Source organism: Uloborus diversus, chromosome 4 (genome assembly GCF_026930045.1).
Source record: "Uloborus diversus isolate 005 chromosome 4, Udiv.v.3.1, whole genome shotgun sequence".
In the NCBI taxonomy this organism is placed as follows: Eukaryota; Metazoa; Arthropoda; class Arachnida; order Araneae; family Uloboridae; genus Uloborus; species Uloborus diversus.
The window spans coordinates 135,909,971-135,935,452 of record NC_072734.1 but is presented as its reverse complement, the minus strand read 5'-3'; the positions used below and the strand labels follow the sequence as shown (position 1 = coordinate 135,935,452).

Below are 25,482 nucleotides of genomic sequence, written 5' to 3'. Positions count from 1 at the left end.
TTTCAAATCAGAATTTAAAATATTCAATTTTAGGAATTTTTAATAGCGGGATAATTAGGATGTATCCATAAAAGATGATTACTGCAAAAGGATAAAAATAAAAGATGTTATATTTCCACTGTACATAAACAAATAAATTTATACATTTGTAGTAGCATGTCATTTTGACGTAATTTTGTTTTACACGAGTCTATTTCTTGAGACAGCTCTGAAATAAATAAATTGTAATACCTTATCAAGCAACTGGCCAAATGCCTCAAAACACCGGGATTCAGTAACATGCTTAAAATGCTAATCTTCAACATGTTCATCAGAATTGTATAAACTCGCTCAAGGGACGATTTTATAGAAATGAAGAAAAACTATTGTGCAAAGCATAAATTAAAAAATGAAGAGTCATTCATTAAACTTTATTGCTGTGCACTTGATGTAAAAATGACTATTTACAATTCATGGTGTGATATATACAAAAATGAATTATTTGTTACATTCAGGGGGCATCTGGGCTGTCATAATCCAATTTTCCTGCTGTCGTTAGGCCTTCAACATCTACCTCCGGCTCCATTGCATTCAACATGTTCAAAGTAATATCTGAAAAATAGAAAATTATTTATTTGAAGGAGAATTTTATATTGCCACACTCGCGTGTAACACAATATAAGAACAATGCCTAGCCTTGAAATAACATGAAAAATAAATACAACTCTTTTACAACTCATACTGTTATTTGTGCAAGATTTTTGATGTAAAAAAATAAATAAAATAAAAATAATAATAATGATTATTAATTAATTAATTTTCTCATTCATATCCGGTAAGTAAATTCAATGCAAATAAATGCCGCTATATAGGGCGAACCAAACAGTGAATGAATAATACCTAAGAGCAGTTTAGTTTCCAAATATCCATAACATGGTTAAAAAATGCAGAATTTGACACAGGATAGTAAAAAAATAATAATGGGGAGGGGGATGAAAAAGTGCACAAACATAATGAACTATTTAATAATTTGTTTTCAATGCGAGCATTCTATGAGCAAATATAGTCTCCTAGTTTAACTTGTTGTCGAAGGTAACCCTTAGGAACTCAGACTTATTATTCGTGTTCACATAAAACTTTTGTACCTTGCAAATCCCTGCTCACACTAATAAAAAAAAAAGAAAACGAGCTGATGTGTGCATCACATGACTTCCTTTTACTCCAATTTAATGTCATTTCCTCATTATTGGCAATTTTAATGTGATTCAATTGTTTACTCTCTAAATATCACCAACAATGGACAAATTGAAACCAAATTTAAAAAGAAAAAAAAATCACCAAATTTGTCGCCAAGTTGGTGATGAAACTTGGCAACCAAAAGACTGGCGATATATCGCCAAGTGTCCGACAAATTATGACACCACTTTAGTTTACATCGAAATCAACAAAGATTTCCCCCCAAAAAGGGGCAAAAGACCCCCTTAGGAACATCTGAATGCAACTAGGGGAAGGTGCACAACTAGACCCGACTAGGAGTCTACGCACCAACTTTCAACTTTCTAGGACATACCGTTTTTGAGTTATGCAAGATACATTCACACATACGCATATACGGACGTCATGAGAAAATTCGTTGTAATCAACTCGAGGGTCTTCAAAATGGATATTTCGAGTGTCTGTACGTTGCTAGGCATACATCAACGTGTGATCGGGTCGAAAAAAAAAATTCATTCGAGGGTGAGAAAAATGGAAATTAAGGCTAATTTTTGAGTGAAAATCTTTTCGTGAATACAATACTTCCTTTTTTGTAAAAGGAAGTAAAAAGGTTGGAAAATTCACCGTTGTACCTGAGAAAGTTGTATAATCCAGCATCCTTATTGACTTTACCCAGCAAGTAAACAAACTTGTTCCAAATCGTGAGTTTCGGTTAAAAACCCAGCCTTTTCTTCAGGAGGAAGAAAGGTCTACCTTTACTCACAAAATAACCGGAATGCAGTTTAAAGTAGGTTTTTAACGAGGCAGTAAAGCTTCATGTGAACAGGCTATTGTGATCCTAACGCCTTCACATTTCAATTCAGGGTTGAGTGCATGGTGTACCAAACAGAAAGACTGTACAGCAGTTTCATCCAAACTTACCAGCATGTTATTTTCAATGCAAATATGCCTGGTTCAATCTTTCCTCCATCATGACTTTTGATACATTAAAACAAATATTAGGATTAAGCAAGAGAAAAGCTGGAAAACTCACTTTTCAACAATATTAAGACCTAATCACATAATTCATTTATCATTACATGCTTTTTAAAAAAACACAAAAGATTACCAATACCTTAAGTTAATCTTGAATTGAGCATTAAATGCATGATAACGAATAACGAAAACCATTTCAAGAACCTACCAGCTGATTTTGGTGTTGACTGAATTACTGCATTTAAGGCTCTTATTTTGTCTTGGGATACTGTCTTAATTGTGGCCGTGGGTGGTATCGGCTTTTTCAAGCCAATGGTGGGCTCATCAAAGCTTTTTCTCTTGAGAGGAGCTTTAACTTGTATGCTAGTAAAAAGAACAATAAGTATGATATTATATACATATATTGCACATGAACTTTATTATTAAGGTCACTTTTTTCCCAGACACTAAAACAGTTATGCTTGGCAGGGCAATTGGCAGGTTTTTATTATTAAATGAGAAAACTTTAGAGAGTTTTATTTTAATTTTCCCTTTCTTCATAATCAAAAGTTGCACTTCCTGATTTTAGCTTACATAAACATCGGCATGCAAGTTTCATTCTGATTAATTAATCAGAAGATTCAAATCACATGTGAATGATATTCCTCACAAATGTTTTCTAGAAATCCACTTTGAAAATTTCTGCAAGATTTATGGACAAGGACAGGATACATATCACTATTCTGTTACTTGAGGATAAACCAACGGGTTGGGTGAACTGCAACACAGATAATTATCATTTTTAATTCTTATTTAGCAGGAAAAAGAACTCAAAATGTGAAAAGAAAGAAGTTGGCTTTTTGTGGTCTGAATCACACATAGTTTTTATAACAAATAACTTTTAAACATTTTAATGATCTAAAGTTAAAACTTTAGATCATTAATTGCTACCAAAGTTAGAAATTTTTTTCTCATAGTATTTGTTTGCATTGACTTGTTTTCTTCATTTTTCCAATGCCTAAAAATGTAATATTTATGTTCAAAAAAGAAATCAAAAATAAGTTACTATGTTTACCGAACGAGAACTACTCTTCAGCTTGTACCATCCTTGAACAAAAAGTCCCTAAACTGATAAGGAATATTACAGTGGCTCCCAAAAGGTACACTTTGAAATTTTGTAGTAAAACCAAAATAACGCAAAACTGAATTCGAATACGAAGTCCAAATTTTTTTTCCACACCATTTCTATGTTATTCTGAATAAAACCCAGTAGTTTTTTTTTTTTTTTTTTCAAAATAATGCCAGATTTTATTTTTGAAATTTGTCAAAAAATGAAGAGACAGAACAAAAAATATGCCACAAAGGTCATCATACACTAAAATATTTTTGAATAAATTCATGATCAAAATTATAATATATCGTTTTTTTATTATTTTTGCATTGTGATAACACTGTAAAGTCATTTGGCTTTAATTTTTTGTTTATTTATTCCCTAATATTCTGCTTATTTTTCTTAATGGCAGGTATGCATTAAAAACAGCAAACACAATTCGAAATTCGATTTTTTCCCTTACAGTAGCCGTAAATTGGTTTGAAATGTTTCTAAATTAGTTAATTTATACCATTCTATAGTGAAGTACTTGATAAAATGCTTTAAAGACAAGAATCGAATTGAAAACAAGGTAAGAAAAGGTCAACTGGCAAAGTTAACAAAGCGTGGTTGGAGATCGACAGTTAAAAAAGTTATAAAAAATACACATTTGAGTGCTGAAAAAGTTTCTGCAGAATTGAATGAAACATTTTACGTTCAATTATCACCTAAAATTGTTCACAAAAATCTCTGATTAACTGGACCATTTTACACAGAAATTTTCTTGTTCATGCAAAAAACAGAGAGCTTACGCTTTCCATGTGTAAAATCAATGATAAATAAGCTTAAAACGTTTTGAAACAACATCTTACTTATAGATGAAAATAAATTCAACATTTTGGGTTAAATTGTTGTATAATTGTAAAAAGAAGAATAAATTAGGAACTTAATCTTAAGACTTTAGTTGGACCAGTTAATCAGGATGGTGAATGTGTTCTTGTATAAGGGTGCATATCAGCATCAGGAATTGGAACTTTTTAATTTTTTGATGAAATAATGAATCATGTTGTTAATTTAAATATTTTAAAAAACAATTTAAACTATTAGCCCAAAAATTGGTAATTGGAAACAACTTTGCTTTTTATTAAGATAATGATAAAAAGCACAAATTTGCTTTTCGTGCCTAAAAAATTGACCTTAAACTTAGAAATATCTCCTAAATGGCTTAATTTAAACTTGATGAAACATATTTAAAGATATCTGGTGGCTAGATTACAAAAATACACTACTGAAACAAAAAGCGAGCTAGAAACAGTAAGACTCAAAGTGCGGCTAAACACTTACTCAGAAATTGCACAAAAAAAGAAAGAAAAAACAATGAAATCTATTCCCAGATGTTTAAAAACTGTTCTTGATACTGCATGATATTCTAATAAATAATAAATTGGTAAAAAGTTAGATTATTTACTACTTTTTTGACATTTTTTCAAAGCGTACGAAGACTTTTGTGAGATCAAGTTTCTGCCACTTTTTGATTATCGATTTCTTAAAAATCAAGTTTTATTATGTTATTAAAAAATTTCATGTAGTTTTGTTGAAAATAGATCATAGATCTTATAACTAAATACGCATTCCAAAATATAATTTTTAACAAATGGATAATGGCATAATTCACTGAAAATCGTAAGTGTATGAACACTTTTGGGAGACACTAAGTCTAAAACTTTAATTGGCAAGTGAAAACAACTGTCAGACCTGTGCCTAATTAAAAACCTAAAAGGACACTACAGGAAGCATTTAATTGAATTTTTTTTAAAAAGTGTGTGAAATGGCCAATACTGGATAAACACCAGCAAATGTGAGGTGAACAAATACCTTGGGAATTGTTAACAATACCTCCACTCCTTCCTCCTCACCAATACTTGCCAACTTTTGAAAATGGGCATCAGTAAACCATTACTTTGCACACACCTATCTTTTCCGAATTAAAATTAGTTCAAGTCAAATTAAAAGTGCACAAAATTAAGAATGATGTAAAAATACGAGTGCAAAGGGTTAATTAGCTGATAATATTAAACAATTAAAAACATTACTTACGTGGCTTTGCTTTTGATAGTATCATTAATTCTTTCCAAATCAGAGCCAAAACTTTTGACAGCAGTTTTTAGCATGTCCATTTCTTGTAAAGTCCACTTTCCACTAAATTTGAGAAGAGCTTAGTTTCTTCTTAAAACAACATTTGAGTCACAAACGAAATTGTTAAAATAAAATACACAATGAAAAACCAATGCTTTTCTGGGCTCAAATAACAACTTTGGACCCTTGTTGCAGCCGAACTTGGGCCTATGCAGTCAAACCGCTTTACCTGGCTTCATGTCTAGTGCGAACTGACCTAAATCTAGAATTTCATCGAGATCTGTGACCCTCAAGGTCGTGCCGTTTGGTAGTAAGATAAAATGTCAGAAACAACATTTAAAAGCACAAATAAAAGATTTTTTTTTTTTGTCGTGTCCATGGACAATTAAATGGCTCCGTGTGTCTTCAAGACCGCGCCCGCTAGCTGCAACGCATCTGTGCTGTAGAGGACCTCTCGAAGTTCTGAAGCCAGTGGCACCATACCCAGCTGCAGAACATGTGGGATAAGGGCCGGGCACTCAAGAATGTGATCCGGAGTCAGTTGGGCATCGGTGCAGTTCTTGCAGGGGATATAAGTTCTCGTTTTGTCGGGAAGAATTTTCATCCCTTTGTAGTGGTTTGTTCTTAATCTTGCAATTGTAGATGTTAGGATTCTGGGGCAATCAAAGTCGGTGATGAGGGGCTTCTTAAAGGTATGTGGCAGAAGTCTATGTTTTGCGACAGCATTTGAGTCTGCTAGCGTGATGGTGGTGCAAGGTTTGCCAATGTTTCTGCCTTCTTTTGCTAGGGAATCCGCTCACTCATTCCCTTCAATATTCACGTGTGATGGTATCCATTGCAGCATGCAGGATTTCCCATTGCCGTGCAAGTCTTCGAGTAGGGCATTTATGGCAGAGGTGATGTTGGTTGCTCCGTTTTTGATTGCTTCTAAGGCCGCTTTTAAATAAAAGATTGAAAAGTTTAAACGCAAACATGTTTCATAGGCAATAGCTTCCTTTCTCAGTGCAAAGCAAGCAAATGGGAAGGAGTCTGGTCACGGAAGAATGGGATCTTCCATTTACTTGCTTTGCACTGAGGAAGGACGCTATTGCCCCTGAAACATGTTTGCATTTCAAACTTTTCAATCTTTTTTTTGTGCTTTTAAATGTTGTTTCCCACTTTTATCCATTCCATGCACAAAACTCATGCTTCTTAATACTAAGACTAGTTTTAGGGGCTTTTGGAGTTATGAAAATCTTTACTTCAAGGGTTTTCCCAATATTAAGGAAAATGCACGCATGTGTGATAATATTCAGTAGCATACATTTATGAACATAACAAGTAAAAACTAAGGAGCAAAGTAATAGATGAACATTTACAATCAATACTGAAAATTTTAACAATCAACAATGAACCAAATCTATCAAAACTTGTCAGTAAAATTCAAACTCGGCTATCCAATTGACAATTCTGATTTCAAAGCATTTCACTAACATATTAGTTGGATAATGTTTAATTTTCGGTCTTAGGCTCTCATAATTACTTTTTTGTCAACTCATCATTTTGTTTAATATTCATATCCAGCTTATAGTAGAATCTTGTTTTTGTACTTTGGTATAGTTGCCTTTCCACTGTTTTCAGTTTTGCCTAAACTACTTTTTACACCTATATTTTGCTAGAATTACACATTTGCTTTGTATCACTGATTAAAATGATTAATTACTTTAGTTTTATTACTTAAATGTTTGGGATTTTTCCAGATCATTCTTTTTATGGTTACAAATTTAATTTTTATAACATAATATTATAAAAATCCTTTTCTGTTATAGCAAATGCATAGCCACATACTGTCCGTTCTTGAAGCAAAGACTACCACTCAGGACAGATTCCATTTCAAAAAGGGGCGATAGGTTGCGGATGGGCACTTACCGCTCGCACTTGCGGTCTTTGAACACGTTATTTTGAACCGTTTACTTCCGGGTTTCCCTCCCTATTTTGATAAAATCACAGCAGACCTGACGCATGTGCAAATTGGCGCTAAGTCTCGGCTTAGAAAAATGAACAGTACATCATAAGTATTTTATATTGTTTTTAAAAATTTATTATTTAATAAGAAGAGTTTTTGAAAAAAAAAATTACATCATTGGGTTAATTTTGTAGTCTAGTTTTGAAGAGTCAGGTTTTGACAATATTTTTAAATTTTTTCTTTTTTTAAAAACACAATTTATAAAAATATAACTGTTGGAAACAATGTTTACTTATGCATAAAAAATTAGTGATAAAACTTAACATTATTTAAGCATATAATTGCCAAAATATTGCATGCATTCAACCAGGGTTGCCAAAATATACATCATGTTATATATCACGATATTATCCGAAATTTATTTTGAAAATATTATGATATTTTCTATATTTATTTTTTAACTACAGTATTTTCCAATATAAAAATTATATTAATCATAGAACAATTGTTCATTTATTATTAAAAATAACCAAAAAGCTATATACTATATTTTTATGTTGTATTGTTCATATGTTGTATGTACTATATTTTTATGTTGTATCATTGTTAATTTTTTTGAAAGTAATATAAGATTTCTTTTTATTTCATATTACAAGAGCCTAATTAAACATTAGTCAGAAAAAAAGAAAATGTCTAATGACTGTCCACAACTAATGAATTTTTTATTTTTAAATCATATAACTGGGCGTAAAAGTAGCTAACAGAAGAAAAATAAGTGAAACAGCTAATGCTAAATTAACTCCATTAAAATTGATAAAAATGTAAAATAAAATATTAGATACAAATATTGAAAGAAAAGTTAATTCAAAGTCTAGATATTGCAATAATAATATAAGAAAATAAAGAGTGATTTGAGGATGTATTTACTATTTTGAAGATTTTAGTTTGTGTTGATTGAAAATATCGGCTGTACATCAAAACATCTGATATATTCGGTATTTTAGAAAAGATCATCATATTTTTGAACCGTGCATGCAACCCTCTTTTTAAAGCATGCTAAGTGTTAAGCATCTGATATACAAGCAGCAGTTATAAGAAGTTTAGCTTAGCATCAAAAGATCAAAAACATTTTTTTCATTGAAATAATACTTTGAAATAAAACTTTGCTTGAATAGTTTACCTTTTTACTTTGAATCATGTGTAGGCAATATTTTTAAAGTTTTGTGTTTTAAAAAAGTTTTTTTTTTCCTGCGAAGTAATTAATAAAAAAATTCAATGTTTCAATGATACAAATTACAATTTTTTAACCTGTTAATTAACATCAGCATAGTAATTGTGGATGCGGCTAGCAATGCAACATATAGGGAGAAATTAAAAAGAAAAAAAAGCGCCTCACACTATTACGCGGGTATGCTGCCCACCACATGGGTGCCAACCACTTATGTATAAAGTAAGTTAATTTATGAACACCATGATGGAGGGAGGCAGCTGCCCCTCCAAATGATGGGCCTGCATGCGGCCCTCCATTAGTGCTCCCTGCCATGTGAGTGGTCCTTCACCAAAAAAGATTGTGCATCCCTAATTTACAATATTTTATTCTTGTTTTATTTCAATTAATCATGTCTCAACTTTCAAGAAAATTATTTCTTTGATTAAATTTACACAAAAATCTATTTACATATTAGTAATCTTTTAAAAGTAGAAACTTCTCAAACAATATTTCCCTTATGAAGAACTCTACTTGTGAGAAAATTAAATTACAAATCATATTTTTAATTTAATCATCCATAAATAAGGTACAAATATGAGTTAATCATTTATTAACACGAAAATCATAAAATTTTCAACACTTTCTGAAAATCAATTTGTTTTTCTTACAAAGAGTATTTTCACCAAATAGACTACCTGGTTCCAACAAAAAAAAAAGTTTTTACAAACTTTGCTTGATATTATTTCAAGCACTATTGTACACATATTTCAACAATAAGTTATAATTTCTATAATTTAAGAAAAGACCCATACCTTGATGGCGATGGTTCCCCAACAGAATGAAGAGTCATTGTTAATTCTCCTAACTTTGTGAAGGCAGCACCAGCAGCAGTAAAAATTTCACCAACCTAGAAAAAGTTTCAATTTTTGTCAAAATGCTAAAAGCTAAAGGACTAATGATAGTTGTAATTAGTAAACATAGAATTCTTAAAATACATGGCGCATTAAAACATTGAACATATGCATTTATTCGTGTAAGCAGGGTTGCTATTTTGTCCACTTTTTTGTAAAAAGTCTGGGACGCCGGAAGAAATTAGACAAAATGAAAAATCAACTGATTTATCCATACATAAATTTATTGTTATGGTGTAATAAAATTAGTATATAATTCTAATACATTATCTATTACAAATTAATCATTTAATTAAACTAGAATGATTGTTAACTTTAGAATTTAATCCAAAAAACATTTTAATCACACATTGGTGCAACTAATTTTAGATCATAATTTACTTAAAAGTAATAAAATTTAACAATGTGAATAAGCAAACTGCGCGTGATTACACTATTATATATTACAATAATAAAAATTAAACTCAATAGAAAAGTCAAATGAAATGCTTGGAAACATACATACAAAACGAAGATTTGTGTGAAGACATGTTTTATGGATATGTTAATGTCATACAAATAACTGCTTCAGTAGGGTTGTCGGTACTCAGAATAATGTACCAGAAGAGACTATAATGAGCAAGGGGGTAGATAGCTTTAAAATGGCCATTAATCTTCATTGGGGACTAATAAATTGACTAAGACCAGCCTAGCTAGGCCCAGAGCCTGTTGCTGATCATCACATTTGTATTTGTATTACAAGAACATATTTTACTTCATGTCAACATTTCCTTTACTTTTATCCAAGCAGTTTCTCTCTCTCTTTTTTTAAAAATATGAATATGTTTTGAGTTGTTGTTTTTTTATTTTTGAATATGTTTTGAGACTCTATTTTAATGTTTTGAGACTCCAACCTTTAAAAACATTTTATATCTACTTCTTATTTTATAAATGCAATAGTGGTACCTGTATGGCCTTGCCAGTACTAGTAGAAAATTAAAAGGTCATTTGGTTCGCCTGTATGTTTACAAATAATGGATAATGAATTTCTCGCCAATTTGCTATTGTTCATCTACATTATGGTAATTTTCTTGGCCACGTTATGGTAATTTACTTGCCCACATTATGGTAGTTTGCCCGTCCACGTTATGATAATTTCCTCTGTAAAATATTCTTAAAATTGGAATAGAGAAAAAACAAAATTGAATTTTTGAAAAATCGCTTCGAGGTCTCACCCCTATGCTACTAACTAACTTTGAACCAAATTTCATGAAAATAGGCAGAAAGGTGCAGGCGCTATGCGCGTACCAGACATTTAGACTTTCAGCTTTATTATTAGTAAAGACTTATTATGAGCAATAAACCTCCAAATCACAGATAAACATCTTAAAATGTACAGCTGATGTGCTTTTTTTTTTCTTTTTTATAAAGGCTATTACATGCAATATAACTTATTAACACTCATTTGATTTATATACACACTAATATGAACTTCAACTGATCTTAATTTTTTCATTTTCACTTTAAAATATTTTTCAATTAATTGTTTTTATACATATTGTTACAAATTCTGTAAATAGTAATTATTGTAGGAACGTAACCTGTAAATAGTTTCCCGTAATGAATATACAACCCCTTTTTCATTCGGCTAAATTATACGACCCCTATTTTCTTTCTTTTCATTGATAACGGTCTACTACTTTACAGAAGCGTGTGGAATATTTGAGAAATTTCTTTTCGGTGTATTTAAGCCGTTAGCGATGGATAAACAGTTTAGTTTCGATTCAGATTTCGAACTGAGAAGATTTTTGCTCTGTTTATAGCGAGGCATTTCGCTGTGTTGTTTTCGTATTTGGAAGTAAATACGTGTGTAACCGTTGAGTTTACGGTGTTGTGTGATAATTGCTTAATTGCTGATGAATAATTTAGCAGTTGTTGAAGATCTTTCCTGTACATAGTGTAAATAAATTTCCTGTGTTTTTATCAAGAACTGTGTCTTCATTTCAAGAAAGTGGAAGTCGCACCGAATCCGTTACAATTTGGCGCCCAACGTGGGGCTACTTCAGGACTTTCTTGCAGTAAGTGTGACTTTGGACATTTTTTCATAAAGACTTTTTAAATTTGGACTTTATTTTTATGGTGATTACTCGCGCAATGGATGAACAATTAAAACAACTGCTTGATGCAATCAACTCTGTGAAGAGTGATATGGCGGCTAATCAAGAACAATTAAAAAGTGACTTGACTGCAAGTTTTACAGCTAATCAAGAACAATTAAAAAATGATATGGCAGCTAATCAAGAGCAATTAAAAAATGAATTGGCGACTAACCAGGAACAGTTAAATAGTGATTTAACTGCTAAAATTACTACAAGTCAAAATGAAATAAAAAGTGACCTAACGTCGATGAAAACCATGATGGAGAATCAACTAACCGCCATGGGAGATAAAGTTGATGCTCTGGAAGAAAAATTTGATACTGTGGAAGAGCGTATCGCCAGTGTGGAAAATAAGTTGGAAGAAGAAGATAGAAAATTTCATCAACTTAAAGAAGACATCTTTAAAGACCTGGAAAGGAGATTGGCGACCGCGAAAAACAGCTCTGTACAGTTTTGCGCTCCCACATCTGTTGCTCGACCGTCCATTAAACTGGCCACATTTGATGGGAAAAGTTCGTGGCAGGTGTACAAGACCCAATTCATGATAGTGGCGGAAGCGAACGGATGGGACTCTGCTACCAAGGCCTGCCATCTTGCAGCATCCCTGAGAGGTGACGCAGCGGACATTCTCCAGACCCTTCCGGACAGCCAGCGCCTGGATTTCGCCGCCCTCACAGCTGCGTTGGAGCTTCGCTTCGGTGAGAAGTGCCAGAAAGATTTCAGCCGACTCCAGTTGAAGTCCCGTTTCCAGAAAACTGGGGAAACCCTGCAAGACCTTGCGGCGGACATCGAGAGACTGTCTCATCTTGCTTTTTACGACTGCCCTGCGGATGTTCGAGACAACCTGGCACTCAACTACTACATCGACGGGGTTCAAGATCCGGAAATCCAGAAAGCTCTACGGATGGCGGATGTCAAAGACCTGAATTCTGCCGTTGGGTATGCGATGAGATACGAGGCCGCCCAAGAAGCAACCCGTGTGGATCGCCATCTAATACGGACTCAGGAAGCTGATGAGTCTGATTCCAGGTCGTCCCACCTCGCTGAACTTGAGAGACAACTCGGTGACTTGACAAGACATTTGAGCAGCATAACAGCCCAAAAGAAACAAGAGCAGAAGTGCTGGAAATGCGGTAGTGAAGGACACCTGCGAAGGAGTTGTCCGGCTCGCCAAGCTACGCGAGGGAAGGAAATCACCACCACTAAAGCTCTGCAGATTTCCTCTTCTAGTAGTGGCAGTGATGGACTTTTCATTTACGCACATGTAAATGGGAACCCCTGCAGACTGATTGTTGACACTGGAGCCAATGTGACAATCATTAGGACAGATGTGGCTCGTCAATTTGGACTCAACATTCTGTGGACGCCGCCCTGCGTTACCCTCCAAACTGTGACAGGTGACAAGATCGAGATTGAAGGTAAAGTGAACTTAGAAATTGTGTTTGGAAATGCCATTTACCATCATACCGCATTCGTTGCTGCTATCATAGACCCCTTCATTCTCGGATTGGACTTTTTAAAGAAGTATGACTTCAACCTCGACTTCAAGACTAACGAACTGCACTCGACGAGAGAAGACATAGCAGTCTTTCCCGCAGAAAGTGATGTAAAATCCGCTCATCAAATAATTGCCCAAACAGATTTATCAATTCCCTCAAGGTCAGAATCATTAATACCCGGCTCCATTGAAGAAAGCAATAGTTTTAGATTTGGACTCATTGAATACCCCAACTTAAGCAATAACCCAAAAGGAGTGCTGGTAGCATCTACGCTTGTGGACCTTTCTAAGGATGTAATTCCTGTGAGAGTCGCCAACGTGAGTGAAAGGCCAAGGAATATCCGGAAAGGCGAAGTGTTAGCAACTTGTACTCCCGTAAACTGCATCATTAGAAGAATCAATTCCCCCGAGACTGTGTCTTCTGAGTCCTTGACATCGAAGTTAATTGGGAGTGCACCCTTATCGAAGGATCAAAGAACTGCTGCGGAACAATTGGTGGACGACTTCAAGCATCTGTTTTCATCTACATCGGAGGATGTGGGTCGGACGAATTTAACTCAGCATAGGATCTATACTGGAGAACACCCCCCTATTAAACAGCATTCAAGACGACTACCGTTCGCCAAGAAGGAAGAGGTTGAGACCCTCCTGAAAGAGATGAGGGAGAATGATGTAATCGAACCCTCATCCAGTCCTTGGGCCTCTCCCATCATCTTGGTCCGAAAGAAAGATGGCTCCACCAGATTTTGTGTCGATTACCGACGACTGAATGAAATCACCAAGAAAGACAGTTACCCTCTTCCACGGATAGACGACACCTTAGATACTCTTTCCGGACACAAGTGGTTTTCGACCCTGGACTTGAAGAGCGGCTACTGGCAGGTTGAGATACACCCTGATGACTGAGAGAAGACAGCGTTTACAACTGGACAAGGCTTATGGCAGTTTAAAGTGATGCCCTTCGGCCTCTGCAATGCACCAGCTACGTTCGAGCGTCTTATGGAGACAGTGTTAAGAGGACTTTCCTACGAATCCTGTCTGGTCTACTTAGACGATATCATCATCGTGGGACGCAGTTTCGAAGAACATCTGGCAAATCTTAGGAAGGTGCTGGAAAAGCTTAAGGAAGCCAATTTGAAGTTAAGCCCGTCCAAATGTAATTTGTTCCGCCGGGAAGTGAACTACCTTGGTCACATCATCTCTTCTGAAGGTGTACAAACCGATCCAGAAAAGGTATCTGCGGTCAGGAGTTGGAGTCGTCCCGAAAACATCCATCAGCTGCGAAGTTTCCTGGGGCTCTGCACGTACTACAGGAAGTTTGTAAAGGGTTTTTCCAACATCGCACGACCTTTGCATAAGCTGACGGAGAGCAAGCAAAAGTTTGAATGGTCCAAAGAATGCGAAGCTGCATTTCTACGACTGAAGGAGGCTTTAACATCAACGCCTATCCTCGCCTATCCTCAGCCTGAAAAATCCTTTATCCTGGACACTGATGCGAGCAACGAGGGCATCGGAGCTGTTTTATCCCAAGAAATTGACGGAAATGAACATGTCATCGCTTACTGGAGCAAATGCTTATCAAAGTCGGAGCGAAATTACTGCGTCACCAGAAAGGAGTTACTGGCCATAGTGAAAGCTGTAGAACACTTCCATCATTACCTCTACGGCCGAAAATTTCTGCTTCGGACAGATCATGCCTCATTAACTTGGCTTTTGAACTTCAAGAATCCAGAAGGCCAGATAGCCAGATGGATACAGCGGCTCCAGGAATATGACATGGAGATCAAGCATCGAAAAGGGTTATCTCACGGTAATGCTGATGCTTTATCAAGGAGACCCTGTCCTGAGAACTGCCACTATTGTTCCCGAATCGAGAAACAGTATGGAACGACTAGCCCTACCGCCTATCAGGTGACAGTGACTCCAACATCATCAGAACCTGATCCATGGAGTGATGACCAAGTTCGAAAAGATCAACTTGAAGACCCCGACATAAAACCAATTTTAGAGTTCATGGAAAGTGACAGTCGACGCCCTAGCTGGCAGGACGTTTCCATCTTCAGTCCTGCAACAAAAAGATACTGGGCTTTATGGAACTCACTCCATTTACGGAACGGCGTGCTACACCGGAAATGGGAATCTGACGACGGCAAGACATCTAGGTGGCAGTTACTACTTCCTCGATCCAGGATTTCAGATGTTCTGAAAGAAATACATAGTAGTGCGACTGGAGGACATTTTGGTGTCTTGAAAACTCTCAATAAAGTTCGGGAGCGCTTCTTCTGGAGCAAGGCGAAGGATGACGTGGAGAAGTGGTGCCATTCTTGTGACGCCTGTGCTGCTCGTAAAGGACCGAAGAAGAGAAGCAGAGGGAAGCTACATCTGTACAACGTTGGAGCTCCTTTCGAACGAATTGGGATCGACATCCTGGGTCCTCTACCAAGAACTGCTGATGGGAACAAATACATTCTTGTTTCCATCGACTACTTCACCAAATGGCCGGAAGCATATCCCATTCCTTATCAAGAGGCTACCACCGTCGCAGAGACTCTAGTCCAACACTGGATCTCGAGATATGGAACACCTTTGCAGATTCATTCCGATCAAGGGAGGAATTTCATCTCTGCTGTGTTTAAGGGCCTATGTCAAATTCTCGGAATTAAGAAAACTAGGACAACACCACTACACCCACAATCAGACGGCATGGTGGAGAGATTTAACCGCACAATCCTGAATAATCTCTCACTTATGGTATCCAGAAATCAACAGGATTGGGACAAGAAGCTACCTTTGTTCCTGCTGGCCTACCGCAGTGCTGTCCACGAGACTACCGGATATGCCCCATCTCAGACGCTCTTTGGACGAGAGCTTCGGCTACCTTGTGATCTCGTCTTCGGTCGTCCTCCGGATGCGCCTTCATCGCCTGAGGAGTACATCCAGGATCTCCAGGCCCGGTTGGAAGACGTTCATAACTTCGCACGAGAGCGAATCAGCATCGCGGCGGAGAAGATGAAGACCCGATACGACACAAGGTCTACTGGACATGAATTCAACGAAGGCGACAAGGTTTGGTTATGGAATCCCATCCGACGGAAAGGTCTGTCACCCAAATTGCAGTCGCATTGGGATGGACCCTACAAAGTCGTTAACCGACTAAATGACGTCGTAGTGAGGATCCAAAAATCACCTAATGCAAAACCTAGGGTTGTACATTATGATCGGTTAGCCCCATACTATGGCCATAGTTCATGAGTATTACGTAAACAACCATGGTTGATAACATAAAAGTTGTAGATAATTTTTGCTTTTAATGTTTAGTAATATTTCTTGTTATTATTGTGTTTTCTGTATCTGTTAGTTATTAATTAATGTGTATATTTGTAAACTTGTGATAGAAGTTTGGCACCCTTTCTGGGGATTGTACTGCCCGGGACGTGCAGTCCTTAGGAAGGGGGCAATGTTACAAATTCTGTAAATAGTAATTATTGTAGGAACGTAACCTGTAAATAGTTTCCCGTAATGAATATACAACCCCTTTTTCATTCGGCTAAATTATACGACCCCTATTTTCTTTCTTTTCATTGATAACGGTCTACTACTTTACAGAAGCGTGTGGAATATTTGAGAAATTTCTTTTCGGTGTATTTAAGCCGTTAGCGATGGATAAACAGTTAGTTTCGGTTGATATTTCGAACTGAGTGCATTTTTGCTCTGTTTATAGCGAGGCATTTCGCTGTGTTGTTTTCGTATTTGGAAGTAAATACGTGTGTAAACGTTGAGTTTACGGTGTTGTGTGATAATTGCTTAATTGCTGATGAATAATTTAGCAGTTGTTGAAGATCTTTCCTGTACATAGTGTAAATAAATTTCCTGTGTTTTTATCAAGAACTGTGTCTTCATTTCAAGAAAGTGGAAGTCGCACCGAATCCGTTACAATATATATGTGAACTTTCGTTTTGCAGTGTTGTTTTTTTATTTGTGTAAAGAACTGTTGTAAAAAGCGCCCTCTTGTGAGAGAAACTTTCCAGAGTGAGAAAACGCGTGAGAGAGACGGGAGTCTGATGCTTGAGCGGAAACAAGCAAGTGTTCCAGAGGGGAACTCTGTAGAAAATTATGTTATGGTTCCAGATGGGAACTTATACTTCAGTGTCAACTATTTGTGTTTAAGTGTGTTCGTACTTGTACTTGTGTTTAGTGTGAAATTAAATGTGAGTGTCGTTGAAGAGAAGGACTTGTCTTTTTTGTGTAAGCAACAAGAGTTGGAAGATCTATATTTACATGGGGGCCCGACCGGGATGGTATTAGGATGGAATTAGTATAGAATTCGGATATAGTTCCGGAAAGTCTCAAGAAGTGGCCGTGAGTACTTTTTACTGATTTATTTTTACTGTGTTATCCAAGTTCTGTAATTTTGAAATATGGCGTACCTAGCCAGAGTTAGAAAAAATGATCTTCTTACTCTAGTTGACGAGCTTGGGCTGACGTCGGTCAAAACCCTAAAGTAGATTTAGTTAAAACAATAACGAGTGATAAAGAATATGATGAAGAGTTTACTAGAGCTATTCTCGAGCGAATGCAGGATGAAAAAGAAGAAAAAGCAAAATCGGAACTCGAGGATAGGGAATATACACTATCAAGGACACTTTTCCGCATCGAAAACTGAGGAGGTACTTAAACAAGACTTTTATATTCCTAATGCACGAAAATTAGTAGAGACTGTAGTAGCTAATTGTGTAAGCTGCATCTTATGCAATAAGAAGAGAGGAAAAGGGGAAGGAATGCTAAACCCAATCACTAAGAATAATGTCCCCTTAGACACTTATGACTGTGATTTTATTGAATCTCTTCTGTCCACAAACAAATGGTACCAACATATTTTTACGGTGGTAGATGCGTTTACAAAATTTGTATGGTTTTATCCAGTAAAATCCACATCATCTTAAGATGCTATTGACAGGGTTCATACTCTATTTGCATGGAAAAATTCCATGACTTTTCCAAGACTTTTTCATGACTTCAATGAAAATTTTCATGACCTCGTTACTCGAAAAGAATAGCACTATATAATCTCAAACTTGATAATTTTGGAAATGAACATTAGCAAAATGTCTACATGAATGCCACAGCCTCATTTAAGCACTTACTCGAAATGGAAAAATATAAGTACGCTTAAAAAACTAAACTATTCTTATTTATCTTCATCATATAAATTTAAGTAAAGTAAAAATAGTTAAACGAATAAGATGATGCTTAAATGTCTGATATTTTATTTATAAACAGGCAGAATGATCTTGAATGGGACAAAGGTTAAGTTTCAATATGCTTCAAATGATATGCCTTTTAGTGTCAAGAGTGCATTTAATCATCCATGTTACTTGACAGTATTTTGGTTCTTTAAAGTAAAGCCACATAGTTTAGTTTTTTATGTTTCTAAATCAGATCTTTTTTGAAAAAACCATTTAGCAATGAATCAATCTTCTGGTTCAAAAGTATACTTGTTTTGTTTACTTATTTGCACTTTTTCAAATGCATATTAATTAATAGGTTCAGAAATTCCAGAACATGTTTGATTCCTGACGTTGAACGTAGCAGTGGGTCGCATGGATTAGTTTTGTGGGCCGTATGTTTGGCACAACTGTTTCAAATTATTAAAATTTCTCTTTTTCTGTATTCTATCGCCTGACTAAAGATCTTTATTTTCTAAAACCTTCAACAAATTAAGATAAACTCTGATAAAATTAATAATAAAGTTCTTACAAGTGATAGAATCGAACTCGGATGCAATTGAATTACTTTTTTTTTTTTTTTTTTGAGTGAACGTGGCAAAACTAAGAACGTGAAATTTCGCTATTACAGAATATGAAACATAAGAAGTGTTGAAAATAACAGTAAATTCAAAATAAGTGATGTCCGAGCAGTAAAATCACATCGCAAAAAAAGGCAAGCGGCTGCGACAGAAGTGGATGCAATAAGATTTCAAAATTCAGATTTGATATTGGGATCGTTCAATTTTTCACTTTTACCAGCCTTTATGCGTTATTCTGTTAAATCTCTCAAGATTTCTAATGCTCCTTTAGTTACTGTTACTTTCTCTTTGTCCAGGACATTTTTCCATGACTTGAAATAAATTTCCATGACTTTCAATGAAAATTTCAATTTTCCATGACTTTTCCAGGTCTGAAATTCATTTATTTTTTTTCCATGACTTTTCAGGATTTCCATGACCCGTACGAATCCTGTATTGAAAAACTGCAGTTACAGAACAATGTATTCGGTAGTCCATCGCGGATAATATCCGATAAAGGTCCAGCTTTTACATCTCAGATGTTTGAAGATTATTGTACTGATGAAGGTATAAAGCATGTTAAAGTAACGACAGGAATTCCTCGTGGGAACGGACAAATTGAAAGAATTCACGCAATATTAATTCCAGTTCTTTCAAAACTTTCTCTCGATAACCCGCAGCACTGGTACAAACACGTAGCTACAGTTCAGAGAATCATTAACAGTAGCACAACCAAGAGTACTAAGTTTACACCATTCGAACTTTTAACCGGAGTAAAGATGAAAAATAAAGAAGATGTGAGAATTCAGAAGTTGTTAGATGATGAAATTGTTAAATGTGTTATGGCAGACAGAGAAAAACTACGAGAAGAAGCTAAGAACAATATCTTGAAAATACAGCAAGAAAACTGCCGTCAGTTTAATTGAAAGAGGAAAAAACCTCGCGAGTATAAAACAGATGACCTAGTAGCCATCCAGCGCACTCAATTTGGTCCTGGATTGAAACTGAAAATGAACTTTTTCGGACCGTATTGTGTGACAGCAGTGAAGCCTCATGATCGCTTTGATGTCGTGAAGATTGGACACCAGGACTGACCAAACAAAACTAGTACAGCAGCTGACCACATGAAACCCTGGTCTACAAATATCCTTTAATGTTATGTTTAATTTGTTTTTTCTTATCTTTTCAGTTTTTCTTTTAAGTAGATGTTCTGTAGATGTGATGCTGACGAGGACGCCAGAATTGCAGGATGCCCGATGCTGTGAACTTTTGTTTTGCAGTGTTGTTTTTTTATTTGTATAAAGAACTGTTGTAAAAAGCGCCCTCTTGTGAGAGAAACTTTCCAGAGTGAGAAAATGCGTGAGAGAGACGGGAGTCGGATGCTTGAGCGGAAACAAGCAAGTGTTCCAGACGGGAACTCTGTAGAAAATTATGTTATGGTTCCAGATGGGAACTTATACTTCAGTGTCAACTATTTGTGTTTAAGTGTGTTGGTACTTGAACTTGTGTTTAGTGTGAAATTAAATGTGAGTGTCGTTGAAGAGACGGACTTGTCTTATTTGTGTAAGCAACGAGAGTTGGAAGATCTATATTTACATTTATGTGTGCTATTTTTTTTAAATTAAAATATTACTTAAATAGGAAGAATATATATCATTATTTATTATTTTCAAACTTTAAATTTTTAACTAAAAACTTTTAGTTTACTGAATAAGTGGACAAAATGAATTTTGTCCGGGACAGTTTTTTCCGCCGTTTTTTTCTAAGATGGACAAAATAGGACAACTCTGCTTGTAAGTGGTGCAGATCTAAAAATTAGTAAGTGTAGCTATGAAACAAAAAGTAGTGCAGATCTAAAAATCAGGTTTCAACTACTCAGGTTTTGCCAACCTCGGAAGGTTTGATCTCATTGGTAGGGTGAGGAAATAAATAAATTTTGCATTTGTTAAATAAAAATGATTTTTTTTTTTTGCATTCAGTTAATCATTGCCAATTTTTTTACTTTCTTCTACATCTAATATATAGAAGAAAGTATTGGATTCGTGCAAATTTTCGAAGGATTTAAACGTTTTGAGGTGTGCCGAGTCCATTTCGACTGTTTTTGGAAAATGTCTGTATGTGTGTGTGTATGTGTGTCACGTCTGTGTGTGACCAGTTTTTTGTGGCCGCTCTACAGCAAAATTTACCGCATGAAATCAAACGAAATTTGGTACACATATGTGCCCCTATGTAAACTTGTGCCCATTGGTTTTTGGCGCGAATTCCTCCAAGAGGATGGAGCAATGGGACGTTTTTTGAGTTACGCGTGCTTGCTATTCCTCAGGAAGTAACTGGCGGAATCAAACAAAATTTGGTCCATATGTTGCCATTAACAGGAACAGGTGCTGATTCAATTTTGGCGTCAATAACTCAAACGGGGTTTGAGCTATAGACCGTTTTTTGTCGTCAATTGTGACTGCTGTATCTCAAGAAATAATGAACGGAATGAAAGAAAAATTTATCGGCAAGTAGCCCTTAGTGGGTATAAGAGCTGATTTTATTTCGGTGTCAAAAGCTGAAAAGGGGGTGGCGCAATCGAATGTTCTTTTTTTTCATTGTGAGTGCCATATCTCAAGAAGTAATGCTACGTTCTGGATGAAATTTCGAACAAATGTGAATCTATTTGTAAATAGGCGTTGTTTCAATTTTGGCGCCAATCGCTCCATGGGGGGCTGATTTTTTTTTTTGTGTAAATAAAAATAGCTTTATAAATGCAACAATAAGAAAGATAAATTGTAATACTGTCGTCTGCTTATTTCACGTGATTTTAATTTTTGGGAAATAATCGGAAATGTTATCGCAATGATTTAAAATTAATAACTGTTGCCATTTTATGTTTGTTAACAAAAAAAACATCTAATTAATTCAAGCAAGGCTTTTAAAATAACTTTCAAGTCGTTCTTTGCTTTGCTTTTGTGGGAATTCAGGAATTCGGACGGCCGTCAGGTTTTTTTTTTTTTTTTTTGTTGCTGGGAATATTGCATTCTCTTCAAGCATAGGGATTGATCAGAATTCACAAGAAAGATATAGAAGAAAGTTTCGTGATGGCCACAACATACTAGTTTTAAGTGTGAAAGGCCTCGAATAATCCACCACACGGATGATGAAGAGTTTACTGTTTATCCTTATTTCAACATTCATTTCCTCAAGCACTAGTTTTCAAGATACAAAGCCAACTGGAGTAATGAAATCACACTAATGATCTTTTATTGCCAGCAGATAAAAGCTCCCCTATGAACTGACTGTCTTTTGAATTTTGACCCTCGTTTGAGATAGAAAATTTCACAACACAAAACACAAATGGACTTTAAGAATTTTAAAATCCGGGAAGAGAAATGCGTGAAATGAGCTTCCAGTAGGTCTGTCCATTTCTGCTTCCACCCATGCTCATTCTGCTGGGAATAATGAAAAACTTCTGAAAAGCTGTGGAAAAATATGATTTTTCAAAACTTTAGAGGAAAATTTCCCAGATATATTGAAGCTAATGTTAAGGATTGAATTTTTAACAGCCTTTCAAACATGAATAATGATGAAGCTCGCTGTTTGTGATAAAAACCTAGGAGTGGAAGAGAAAAACACATCGGAAGTCTTTGAGAGTGTATTACGATTATGTCTAAGCAGCAGAGTAAACGAGAACTAAAAACAGTTGGCAATAAAAACCCCATTTCTGCCAGGATATTTTGCCCCAAAGCTATGGAGCTGTGAGCTCGAGAAAAGATTTCACCAAGATGTCTCAGCAATGGATTGCAGACATCAGGGTCATTGAGTTTAGTTAATGAACGTTAAATACAGCTACATGACCCTTCTTTGATGCACAAGAAGCAATCACAAATAAAGCATTTACATTAACAAATTAAAAGCAACCGCTGCCAGGTGCATTTGAGCAATGGGGTGAGGGTAGGAGGAAGTGTATATTCAAAAGCACTAATGTAAATGTGGATTTTGCATGTATTTTGGTGCTTTCTTCTTATAAATGCATTGAGCATAGACCCTTTGCTCCCTCTTGAAATTAACTTCGAAATGACGAACCTAACCGCTGCTTTCTAAAATAAACATAGTTTGACGAAACAAAGCATATTTAATTACATTTAATGAACAGAATTTTGTTTTCCTTTTCAAATTTACTTTCAAATAATTAGGAGGTTGCTGTGCATCTTTCTTCTGTGGCATTTATATTTCTCGAAAACCATAGCTATAAAAAAAATTCATTTACATATCTACTCTTCTTTTTTTCGATCCAAAGTTAATAGGAATTGGTTATTTAAAACCAGGATGCAGACAGAAGAGGCGATTTTGTTGCGTAGCATTATTTTATTATCAAGATTTAAATATTTCATACCTGAAATAATTTGTTCACAGTGAAAGATATATATATCAATGCAATTGACTACCAAAAAAGTGTCCATACCCATATTAGAAGGTTACTAATACATTTAGCTTTATTCCTTACTGTAGAAACTTAAAACTGTCAGCATAAGAGGAGTGTCAAGACATGAGTGATGTCCGTATGGTGAGGTTTTACTGAATTTAAAAACAAGAAGTATACAAAACTCCTAACACATAAAATATTTTGCTCTGCATTTCATGGTACAGAAATGGAGGCAAATATATTTAGATTCTTCATTACAATATATTTTTTTTTAGTTTCATATTTGAACAACACCAATATAAAGCATCAGTATTTGTGTACTTTTAAAAACTAGACGAGATGAAAAGTATTGAAAGCATTGTAAACGTTGCAAGAAGGCAGTGTAAGTTCCCACGAACGACTAAACTATCTTCAAAAATAAAAAACAACACAAACACACAGATGACAGAAACAATAACATAATTAAAATAGATACAGAGAAACCCAAATTTACAAAGTTGATAGTGAGTTTATTAACAAAACTTCAGTACACAATTTATGGAGGCAAGTCGTATTGCCTTTAGCTGTTATGAAGATCAAATGAAAAACCGATTCTGACAAAAAGACATATATAGCGAGCATTAAAACGAGAAAATTTGACATCGTTATAAAGCATGTTGTCATAAAGGAAAATGCAATTCAAATTTTTCTTACTTTGCTTGAGTTTGAATGACTCATTTTAATAAAACAGTTTTAAACTATCGCAATGTTATATTTTTGAAAAATGTCGAAACATGTAGCGTTGAGCAGTCTCTCTGTTTCATTTCGTTAGGTGCCAAGGCGCAGCATTCAGATGAGAGAAATAGTCACAGAGTCTCTACTCTTCTGCTAATCCGGTTCTCGATACTGGCGGACACACTTGAGGCAACCAAAAATAAATATAATAATAATAATAATAATAATTTGAATTCTGAAATTTTGAATTCAAATTATGTTTTTCGCAATCACGAGTTGCGACAGGGCCCTACTCATTGGGGGCTATTGTTTCTAGAAACAGCTCCTGTCCCCCAAGCCTACCCCCTCCTCATGTGCGGTTACGTGTGTATAGTTGTGTGTGTGTGTGTGTGTAGGCGCGCGTGCGTGCATGTGTAGGCTTGTGTGTGTGAGTAGACCTGTGTGTATGCACGTAGGCGTGTGTGTATGTGTGTAAAGGCTTGTGTGTGTGTGTGTAAGAGCGGGCGTGTGTGTAGGACATGGACGCAATCGACCAGGAGAAACGGATTCCAGGAGGCAGTGCTCGGAACCGCGCCTGCAGAGGCCGGTGGTGCTGTTGTCCCTGGTCCAAGCTGAAAACGGAACATCAACATCAAGGACGGTCAAGTGAGAACAATAAGCAATCGTGATTGCTCAAAAAAAAAAAGGAAATGTCCCTTTCCTAATGGGAGTAAGAAAAAGTTGTCGAACCTTGCTCAAAAATTAATATTTATTGAGAAGTTCCATAAATTGGACATTATTGACGAGACATCCCTAGCTACGAAAGTCGTTTAACTTTTAAAACAGTTTTAACCGAAGTGAACTGAACGAGTGGTGCACGACCTCTATTCGGAACTCCACCAAGCTATAGGAGGCACTGCAGCCACGGTGTAATGGCGAATGAAAAAAGTAAAACAAACGCATGCCAGAGCATTTTTTAACATAGGTACTACGCGCCACCAATGTCGCGTAGTGAAAAAATTCTGTCGCCTAGAAGACGCAAAATCAAACTACTGGGTGACATTGGAAAATTCAACAATGGTTCCACTCCTCGTTTTTGTAAAAGTATTTCAAACCTTTCTTTTCTTTCCTCTTGAGCAACAGAATTACATCGGGCATTTTCCAACTGTCAACCAAAAAGCAGTTTTTCTTTTTTTCCCTACTCGTTTAAAACCGCCCGACTGGTTACGATAACATGTCATCCCCTGCGGGTTAAGGGGTGCTAATTGTTGTCGCCATCCAGTCATCATTGTACCGTACATCGGGTAGACTCAGTGGAGTAAATTCCAGACTAATCAGTGATTCACTCGGGGTGTGATGATTTTTAGCGGGAACTTGAGGGCTTATGAACAAAATGGGCAGTTTAGAGTAAGAACGAACGAAAGGCGCTTTAGTTGGCAGATTTTTTTTTTCTCTCCTCACCCCACCACTCTCAGCATGAAACGTTGTTCTTTTCCTTCATCAAAAAGGTAAGAGAAATA

General features: G+C 35.8%; 1 protein-coding gene across 1 annotated transcript; it reads right to left on the bottom strand.

Moving 5' to 3' along the window:
* Positions 1-399: 399 nt before the first annotated feature.
* Positions 400-24,095, bottom strand: LOC129221273 (chromatin complexes subunit BAP18-like). Its single transcript, XM_054855729.1, has 5 exons — positions 23,963-24,095; positions 9,342-9,436; positions 5,336-5,437; positions 2,378-2,532; positions 400-591 (listed from the first exon to the last, which is right to left on the bottom strand). The coding sequence occupies exons 1-5, from the start codon at positions 23,984-23,986 to the stop codon at positions 491-493; spliced, it is 477 nt and encodes a 158-aa protein (XP_054711704.1). The 5' UTR covers positions 23,987-24,095; the 3' UTR covers positions 400-490.
* Between the last annotated feature and the right edge of the window lie 1,387 nt (positions 24,096-25,482).

What these genes read in the sequence shown, in the direction of transcription:
- LOC129221273 (XM_054855729.1), bottom strand. Translation starts at nt 23,986, where the DNA reads ATGAGTCATTCAAACTCAAGCAAA. An exon ending in GTCATTCAAACTCAAGCAAA is followed by an intron (nt 9,437 to 23,962) that starts GTAAGAAAAATT and finishes AACTTTTTCTAG; the next exon opens with GTTGGTGAAATTTTTACTGC. An exon ending in GTCAACACCAAAATCAGCTG is followed by an intron (nt 592 to 2,377) that starts GTAGGTTCTTGA and finishes TCTATTTTTCAG; the next exon opens with ATATTACTTTGAACATGTTG.